The 10,637-nt window shown below is 47.0% G+C and overlaps 1 protein-coding gene across 1 annotated transcript in view; it reads right to left on the bottom strand.

Moving 5' to 3' along the window:
* The window catches only part of LOC135570162 (phosphoribosyl pyrophosphate synthase-associated protein 2-like), a 37,862-nt gene that overhangs the window by 4,328 nt on the left and 22,897 nt on the right, over window positions 1-10,637 (bottom strand). Inside the window, exon 2 of the mRNA XM_065016238.1 lies at window positions 3,881-3,999. Coding sequence (XP_064872310.1) covers window positions 3,881-3,999 — 119 coding nt within the window. The remainder of the gene's footprint in view (window positions 1-3,880; window positions 4,000-10,637) is intronic.

Here is a 10,637-nt window from a genome sequence, read left to right as displayed (position 1 = left end):
TACACACGACACACACTATACACACACAATACACACTATACACACTATACACACACAATACACACTATACACACACAATACACACTATACACACACAATACACACTATACACACACTATACACACACAATACACACTATACACACATAATACACACAATACACACAATACACACTATACACACTATACACACTATACACACTACACACTATACACACACACTATACACAAAACACTATACACACACACTATACACACACAATACACACTATACACACACTATACACACTATACACACACAATACCCACACTATACACACTATACACACACAATACACACACTATACACACATAATACACACTATACACACTATACACACTATACACACAATACACACTATACACACACTATACACACTATACACACATAATACACACACTATACACACTATACACACTATACACACACAATACACACACAATACACACATAATACACACACAATACACACTATACACAAAATACACACTATACACACACAATACACACTATACACACACAATACACACTATACACACACAATACACACAATACACACTATACACACAATACACACTATACACACACAATACACACAATACACACAATACACACATACACACTATACACACACAATACACACAATACACACTATACACACTATACACACTATACACACACAATACACACTATACACACTATACACACACAATACACACACAATACACACTATACACACAATACACACACAATACACACACTATACACACTATACACACACAATACACACTATACACACACAATACACACTATACACACATGACTGTAGGAGGGGAGTGTGTGTGTGTTACGTGGTATCTTGACAGTAGGAGGGGAGCGTGTGTGTGTGTGTGTGTGTGTGTGTGTGTTACGTGGTATCTTGACAGTAGGAGGGGAGTGTGTGTTTGTTAGGTGGTATCTTGACAGTAGGAGGGGAGTGTGTGTGTGTGTGTGTTACGTGGTATCTTGACAGTAGGAGGGGAGTGTGTGTGTGTTAGGTGGTATCTGGACAGTAGGAGGGGAGTGTGTGTGTTTGACAGTAGGAGGGGAGTGTGTGTATGTTACGTGGTATCTGGACAGTAGGAGGGGAGTGTGTGTGTGTTACATGGTATCTTGACAGTAGGATGGGAGTGTGTGTGTGTGTGTTACGTGGTATCTTGACAGTAGGAGGGGAGTGTGTATGTTACGTGGTATCTGGACAGTAGGAGGGGAGTGTGTATGTTACGTGGTATCTGGACAGTAGGAGGGGAGCGTGTGTGTGTTACATGGTATCTTGACAGTAGGAGGGGAGTGTGTGTGTTACGTGGTATCTGGACAGTAGGAGGGGAGTGTGTGTGTGTGTGTGTGTGTGTGTGTGTGTGTTACGTGGTATCTGGACAGTAGGAGGGGAGTGTGTGTGTTACGTGGTATCTGGACAGTAGGAGGGGAGCGTGTGTGTGTTACATGGTATCTTGACAGTAGGAGGGGAGTGTGTGTGTTACGTGGTATCTGGACAGTAGGAGGGGAGTGTGTGTGTGTGTGTGTGTGTGTGTGTGTGTGTTACGTGGTATCTGGACAGTAGGAGGGGAGTGTGTGTGTTACGTGGTATCTTGACAGTAGGAGGGGAGCGTGTGTGTGTGTGTGTGTGTGTGTGTGTTACATGGTATCTTGACAGTAGGAGGGGAGTGTGTGTGTGTTAGGTGGTATCTGGACAGTATAGGAGGGGAGTGTGTATGTTACGTGGTATCTGGACAGTAGGAGGGGAGTGTGTGTGTTTGACAGTAGGAGGGGAGTGTGTGTATGTTACGTGGTATCTGGACAGTAGGAGGGGAGTGTGTGTGTGTTACATGGTATCTTGACAGTAGGATGGGAGTGTGTGTGTGTGTGTTACGTGGTATCTTGACAGTAGGAGGGGAGTGTGTATGTTACGTGGTATCTGGACAGTAGGAGGGGAGTGTGTATGTTACGTGGTATCTGGACAGTAGGAGGGGAGTGTGTGTGTGTGTTACGTGGTATCTTGACAGTAGGAGGGGTGTGTGTGTGTGTGTTACGTGGTATCTGGACAGTAGGAGGGGAGTGTGTGTGTATGTTACGTGGTATCTGGACAGTAGGAGGGGAGTGTGTGTGTTACGTGGTATCTTGAAAGTAGGAGGGGAGTGTGTGTGTGTGTGTGTTACGTGGTATCTGGACAGTAGGAGGGGAGTGTGTGTGTTACGTGGTATCTTGACAGTAGGAGGGGAGCGTGTGTGTGTGTGTGTGTGTGTGTGTGTGTGTGTGTGTGTGTGTGTGTGTTACGTGGTATCTTGACAGTAGGAGGGGAGTGTGTGTGTGTTAGGTGGTATCTTGACAGTAGGAGGGGAGTGTGTGTGTGTTACGTGGTATCTTGACAGTAGGAGGGGAGTGTGTGTGTGTGTTACCTTGACAGTAGGAGGGGAGTGTGTGTGTGTGTGTGTTACCTTGACAGTAGGAGGGGAGTGTGTGTGTGTGTGTGTTACGTGGTATCTTGACAGTAGGAGGGGAGTGTGTGTGTGTTACGTGGTATCTGGACAGTAGGAGGGGAGCGTGTGTGTGTTACATGGTATCTTGACAGTAGGAGGGGAGTGTGTGTGTTACGTGGTATCTGGACAGTAGGAGGGGTGTGTGTGTGTGTGTGTGTGTGTGTGTGTGTGTTACGTGGTATCTGGACAGTAGGAGGGGAGTGTGTGTGTTACGTGGTATCTTGACAGTAGGAGGGGAGCGTGTGTGTGTGTGTGTGTGTGTGTGTGTTACATGGTATCTTGACAGTAGGAGGGGAGTGTGTGTGTGTTAGGTGGTATCTGGACAGTATAGGAGGGGAGTGTGTATGTTACGTGGTATCTGGACAGTAGGAGGGGAGTGTGTGTGTTTGACAGTAGGAGGGGAGTGTGTGTATGTTACGTGGTATCTGGACAGTAGGAGGGGAGTGTGTGTGTGTTACATGGTATCTTGACAGTAGGATGGGAGTGTGTGTGTGTGTGTTACGTGGTATCTTGACAGTAGGAGGGGAGTGTGTATGTTACGTGGTATCTGGACAGTAGGAGGGGAGTGTGTATGTTACGTGGTATCTGGAAAGTAGGAGGGGAGTGCGTGTGTGTGTTACGTGGTATCTTGACAGTAGGAGGGGTGTGTGTGTGTGTGTTACGTGGTATCTGGACAGTAGGAGGGGAGTGTGTGTGTATGTTACGTGGTATCTGGACAGTAGGAGGGGAGTGTGTGTGTTACGTGGTATCTTGACAGTAGGAGGGGAGTGTGTGTGTGTGTGTGTTACGTGGTATCTGGACAGTAGGAGGGGAGTGTGTGTGTTACGTGGTATCTTGACAGTAGGAGGGGAGCGTGTGTGTGTGTGTGTGTGTGTGTGTGTGTGTGTGTGTGTGTGTGTGTTACGTGGTATCTTGACAGTAGGAGGGAGTGTGTGTTTTAGGTGGTATCTTGACAGTAGGAGGGGAGTGTGTGTGTGTTACGTGGTATCTTGACAGTAGGAGGGGAGTGTGTGTGTGTGTTACCTTGACAGTAGGAGGGGAGTGTGTGTGTGTGTGTGTTACCTTGACAGTAGGAGGGGAGTGTGTGTGTGTGTGTGTTACGTGGTATCTTGACAGTAGGAGTGTGTGTGTTACGTGGTATCTGGACAGTAGGAGGGGAGTGTGTGTGTTACGTGGTATCTGGACAGTAGGAGGGGAGTGTGTGTGTGTTACGTGGTATCTTGACAGTAGGAGGGGAGTGTGTGTGTGTTACGTGGTAACTTGACAGTAGGAGGGGTGTGTGTGTGTGTGTGTGTGTGTGTGTGTGTGTGTGTGTGTGTGTGTTACGTGGTATCTTGACAGTAGGAGGGGAGTGTCTTCCATCCACCAGGTCTGACTCTGCATCCTGGGCCTCTCCATGGATCACTGCAATACCAAGACGCAAACGCTCTGCAAACGACTGGGCCCTAAACACACACACACACACACACACACACACACACACACACACACACACACACACACACACACACACACACACACACACACACAGTACACAAAGTACACACACAGTTAAAGAGGACCCACCCTAACCCAGACTGTAGTTAAAGAGGAACCACCCTAACCCAGACTGTAGTTAAAGAGGACCCACCCTAACACAGACTGTAGTTAAAGAGGAACCACCCTAACCCAGACTGTAGTTAAAGAGGAACCACCCTAACCCAGACTGTAGTTAAAGAGGAACCACCCTAACCCAGACTGTAGTTAAAGAGGACCCACCCTAACCCAGACTGTAGTTAAAGAGGAACCACCCTAACCCAGACTGTAGTTAAAGAGGACCCACACTAACCCAGACTGTAGTTAAAGAGGAACCACCCTAACCCAGACTGTAGTTAAAGAGGAACCACCCTAACCCAGACTGTAGTTAAAGAGGAACCACCCTAACCCAGACTGTAGTTAAAGAGGAGCCACCCTAACCCAGACTGTAGTTAAAGAGGAACCACCCTAACCCAGACTGTAGTTAAAGAGGAACCACCCTAACCCAGACTGTAGTTAAAGAGGGCCCACCCTAACCCAGACTGTAGTTAAAGAGGAACCACCCTAACCCAGACTGTAGTTAAAGAGGACCCACCCTAACCCAGACTATAGTTAAAGAGGAACCACCCTAACCCAGACTATAGTTAAAGAGGAACCACCCTAACCCAGACTGTAGTTAAAGAGGACCCACCCTAACCCAGACTGTAGTTAAAGAGGAACCACCCTAACCCAGACTGTAGTTAAAGAGGACCCACCCTAACCCAGACTATAGTTAAAGAGGAAACACCCTAACCCAGACTATAGTTAAAGAGGAACCACCCTAACCCAGACTGTAGTTAAAGAGGAACCACCCTAACCCAGACTGTAGTTAAAGAGGAACCACCCTAACCCAGACTATAGATAAAGAGGAACCACCCTAACCCAGACTGTAGTTAAAGAGGAACCACCCTAACCCAGACTGTAGTTAAAGAGGAACCACCCTAACCCAGACTGTAGTTAAAGAGGAACCACCCTAACCCAGACTGTAGTTAAAGAGGAACCACCCTAACCCAGACTGTAGTTAAAGAGGAACCACCCTAACCCAGACTGTAGTTAAAGAGGGCCCACCCTAACCCAGACTGTAGTTAAAGAGGAACCACCCTAACCCAGACTGTAGTTAAAGAGGACCCACCCTAACCCAGACTATAGTTAAAGAGGACCCACCCTAACCCAGACTATAGTTAAAGAGGACCACCCTAACCCAGACTGTAGTTAAAGAGGAACCACCCTAACCCAGACTGTAGTTAAAGAGGAACCACCCTAACCCAGACTGTAGTTAAAGAGGAACCACCCTAACCCAGACTGTCGTTAAAGAGGAACCACCCTAACCCAGACTGTAGATAAAGAGGACCACCCTAACCCAGACTGTAGTTAAAGAGGAACCACCCTAACCCAGACTGTAGTTAAAGAGGAACCACCCTAACCCAGACTGTAGTTAAAGAGGAACCACCCTAACCCAGACTGTAGTTAAAGAGGAACCACCCTAACCCAGACTGTAGATAAAGAGGAACCACCCTAACCCAGACTGTAGTTAAAGAGGAACCACCCTAACCCAGACTGTAGTTAAAGAGGAACCACCCTAACCCAGAGTGTAGTTAAAGAGGAACCACCCTAACCCAGACTGTAGTTAAAGAGGAACCACCCTAACCCAGACTGTAGTTAAAGAGGAACCACCCTAACCCAGACTGTAGTTAAAGAGGAACCATCCTAACCCAGACTGTAGTTAAAGAGGACCCACCCTAACCCAGACTGTAGTTAAAGAGGAACCACCCTAACCCAGACTGTAGTTAAAGAGGAACCACCCTAACCCAGACTGTAGTTAAAGAGGAACCACCCTAACCCAGACTGTAGTTAAAGAGGATCCACCCTAACCCAGACTGTAGTTAAAGAGGCACCACCCTAACCCAGACTGTAGTTAAAGAGGAACCACCCTAACCCAGACTGTAGTTAAAGAGGAACCACCCTAACCCAGACTGTAGATAAAGAGGACCACCCTAACCCAGACTGTAGTTAAAGAGGCACCACCCTAACCCAGACTGTAGTTAAAGAGGAATCACCCTAACCCAGACTGTAGTTAAAGAGGAACCACCCTAACCCAGACTATAGTTAAAGAGGAACCACCCTAACCCAGACTGTAGTTAAAGAGGTACCACCCTAACCCAGACTGTAGTTAAAGAGGACCCACCCTAACCCAGACTGTAGTTAAAGAGGAACCACCCTAACCCAGACTATAGTTAAAGAGGAACCACCCTAACCCAGACTGTAGTTAAAGAGGAACCACCCTAACCCAGACTGTAGTTAAAGAGGAACCACCCTAACCCAGACTGTAGTTAAAGAGGAACCACCCTAACCCAGACTGTAGTTAAAGAGGAACCACCCTAACCCAGACTGTAGTTAAAGAGGAACCACCCTAACCCAGACTGTAGTTAAAGAGGAACCACCCTAACCCAGACTGTAGTTAAAGAGGAACCACCCTAACCCAGACTGTAGTTAAAGAGGACCCACCCTAACCCAGACTGTAGTTAAAGAGGAACCACCCTAACCCAGACTGTAGTTAAAGAGGAACCATCCTAACCCAGACTGTAGTTAAAGAGGACCCACCCTAACCCAGACTGTAGTTAAAGAGGAACCACCCTAACCCAGACTGTAGTTAAAGAGGAACCACCCTAACCCAGACTGTAGTTAAAGAGGAACCACCCTAACCCAGACTGTAGTTAAAGAGGATCCACCCTAACCCAGACTGTAGTTAAAGAGGCACCACCCTAACCCAGACTGTAGTTAAAGAGGAACCACCCTAACCCAGACTGTAGTTAAAGAGGAACCACCCTAACCCAGACTGTAGATAAAGAGGACCACCCTAACCCAGACTGTAGTTAAAGAGGCACCACCCTAACCCAGACTGTAGTTAAAGAGGAATCACCCTAACCCAGACTGTAGTTAAAGAGGAACCACCCTAACCCAGACTATAGTTAAAGAGGAACCACCCTAACCCAGACTGTAGTTAAAGAGGAACCACCCTAACCCAGACTGTAGTTAAAGAGGAACCACCCTAACCCAGACTGTAGTTAAAGAGGAACCACCCTAACCCAGACTATAGTTAAAGAGGAACCACCCTAACCCAGACTGTAGTTAAAGAGAAACCACCCTAACCCAGACTGTAGTTAAAGAGGAACCACCCTAACCCAGACTGTAGTTAAAGAGGACCCACCCTAACCCAGACTGTAGTTAAAGAGGAACCACCCTAACCCAGACTGTAGTTAAAGAGGAACCACCCTAACCCAGACTGTAGTTAAAGAGGAACCACCCTAACCCAGACTGTAGTTAAAGAGGAACCACCCTAACCCAGACTGTAGTTAAAGAGGAACCACCCTAACCCAGACTGTAGTTAAAGAGGAACCACCCTAACCCAGACTGTAGTTAAAGAGGACCCACCCTAACCCAGACTGTAGTTAAAGAGGAACCACCCTAACCCAGACTGTAGTTAAAGAGGAACCACCCTAACCCAGACTGTAGTTAAAGAGGAACCACCCTAACCCAGACTGTAGTTAAAGAGGAACCACCTAACCCAGACTGTAGTTAAAGAGGATCCACCCTAACCCAGACTGTAGTTAAAGAGGAACCACCCTAACCCAGACTGTAGTTAAAGAGGAACCACCCTAACCCAGACTGTAGTTAAAGAGGAACCACCCTAACCCAGACTGTAGATAAAGAGGACCACCCTAACCCAGACTGTAGTTAAAGAGGCACCACCCTAACCCAGACTGTAGTTAAAGAGGAATCACACCCTAACCCAGACTGTAGTTAAAGAGGAACCACCCTAACCCAGACTGTAGTTAAAGAGGAACCACCCTAACCCAGACTGTAGTTAAAGAGGAACCACCCTAACCCAGACTGTAGTTAAAGAGGAACCACCCTAACCCAGACTGTAGTTAAAGAGGAACCACCCTAACCCAGACTGTAGTTAAAGAGGAACCACCCTAACCCAGACTGTAGTTAAAGAGGAACCACCCTAACCCAGACTGTAGTTAAAGAGGAACCACCCTAACCCAGACTGTAGTTAAAGAGGAACCACCCTAACCCAGACTGTAGTTAAAGAGGAACCACCTAACCCAGACTGTAGTTAAAGAGGAACCACCCTAACCCAGACTGTAGTTAAAGAGGAACCACCCTAACCCAGACTGTAGTTAAAGAGGAACCACCCTAACCCAGACTGTAGTTAAAGAGGAACCACCCTAACCCAGACTGTAGTTAAAGAGGAACCACCCTAACCCAGACTGTAGTTAAAGAGGAACCACCCTAACCCAGACTGTAGTTAAAGAGGACCCACCCTAACCCAGACTGTAGTTAAAGAGGAACCACCCTAACCCAGACTGTAGTTAAAGAGGAACCACCCTAACCCAGACTGTAGTTAAAGAGGAACCACCCTAACCCAGACTGTAGTTAAAGAGGAACCACCCTAACCCAGACTGTAGTTAAAGAGGAACCACCCTAACCCAGACTGTAGTTAAAGAGGAACCACCCTAACCCAGACTGTAGTTAAAGAGGAACCACCCTAACCCAGACTGTAGTTAAAGAGGAACCACCCTAACCCAGACTGTAGTTAAAGAGGAACCAACCCTAAAAGAGGAACCCAGACTGTAGTTAAAGAGGAACCACCCTAACCCAGACTGTAGTTAAAGAGGAACCACCCTAACCCAGACTGTAGTTAAAGAGGAACCACCCTAACCCAGACTGTAGTTAAAGAGGAACCACCCTAACCCAGACTGTAGTTAAAGAGGAACCACCCTAACCCAGACTGTAGTTAAAGAGGAACCACCCTAACCCAGACTGTAGTTAAAGAGGAACCACCTAACCCAGACTGTAGTTAAAGAGGAACCACCCTAACCCAGACTGTAGTTAAAGAGGAACCACCCTAACCCAGACTGTAGTTAAAGAGGAACCACCCTAACCCAGACTGTAGTTAAAGAGGAACCACCCTAACCCAGACTGTAGTTAAAAGAGGAACCACCCTAACCCAGACTGTAGTTAAAGAGGAACCACCCTAACCCAGACTGTAGTTAAAGAGGAACCACCCTAACCCAGACTGTAGTTAAAGAGGAACCACCCTAACCCAGACTGTAGTTAAAGAGGAACCACCTAACCCAGACTGTAGTTAAAGAGGAACCACCCTAACCCAGACTGTAGTTAAAGAGGAACCACCCTAACCACTGTAGTTAAAGAGGAACCAACCCAGACTGTAGTTAAAGAGGAACCACCCTAACCCAGACTGTAGTTAAAGAGGAACAACCCTAACCCAGACTGTAGTTAAAGAGGAACCACCCTAACCCAGACTGTAGTTAAAGAGGAACCACCCTAACCCAGACTGTAGATAAAGAGGACCACCCTAACCCAGACTGTAGTTAAAGAGGCACCACCCTAACCCAGACTGTAGTTAAAGAGGAATCACCCTAACCCAGACTGTAGTTAAAGAGGAACCACCCTAACCCAGACTATAGTTAAAGAGGAACCACCCTAACCCAGACTGTAGTTAAAGAGGAACCACCCTAACCCAGACTGTAGTTAAAGAGGAACCACCCTAACCCAGACTGTAGTTAAAGAGGAACCACCTAACCCAGACTGTAGTTAAAGAGGAACCACCCTAACCCAGACTGTAGTTAAAGAGGAACCACCCAGACTAACCCAGACTGTAGTTAAAGAGGAACCACCCTAACCCAGACTGTAGTTAAAGAGGAACCACCCTAACCCAGACTGTAGTTAAAGAGGAACCACCCTAACCCAGACTGTAGTTAAAGAGGAACCACCCTAACCCAGACTGTAGTTAAAGAGGAACCACCCTAACCCAGACTGTAGTTAAAGAGGAACCACCCTAACCCAGACTGTAGTTAAAGAGGACCCACCCTAACCCAGACTGTAGTTAAAGAGGAACCACCCTAACCCAGACTGTAGTTAAAGAGGACCCACCCTAACCCAGACTGTAGTTAAAGAGGAACCACCCTAACCCAGACTGTAGTTAAAGAGGAACCACCCTAACCCAGACTGTAGTTAAAGAGGAACCACCCTAACCCAGACTGTAGATAAAGAGGACCACCCTAACCCAGACTGTAGTTAAAGAGGAACCACCCTAACCCAGACTGTAGTTAAAGAGGAACCACCCTAACCCAGACTGTAGTTAAAGAGGAACCACCCTAACCCAGACTGTAGTTAAAGAGGAACCACCCTAACCCAGACTGTAGTTAAAGAGGAACCACCCTAACCCAGGCTGTAGTTAAAGAGGAACCACCCTAACCCAGACTGTAGTTAAAGAGGAACCACCCTAACCCAGACTGTAGATAAAGAGGACCACCCTAACCCAGACTGTAGTTAAAGAGGAACCACCCTAACCCAGACTGTAGTTAAAGAGGAACCACCCTAACCCAGACTGTAGTTAAAGAGGAACCACCCTAACCCAGACTGTAGTTAAAGAGGACCCACCCTAACCCAGACTGTAGTTAAAGAGGACCCACCCTAACCCAGACTGTAGTTAAAGAGG

Source organism: Oncorhynchus nerka, unplaced genomic scaffold (genome assembly GCF_034236695.1).
Source record: "Oncorhynchus nerka isolate Pitt River unplaced genomic scaffold, Oner_Uvic_2.0 unplaced_scaffold_1070, whole genome shotgun sequence".
NCBI classification, from domain to species: Eukaryota; Metazoa; Chordata; class Actinopteri; order Salmoniformes; family Salmonidae; genus Oncorhynchus; species Oncorhynchus nerka.
Note: the sequence above shows the minus strand (reverse complement) of the source record. Positions and strands in the feature narration are given on the sequence as shown.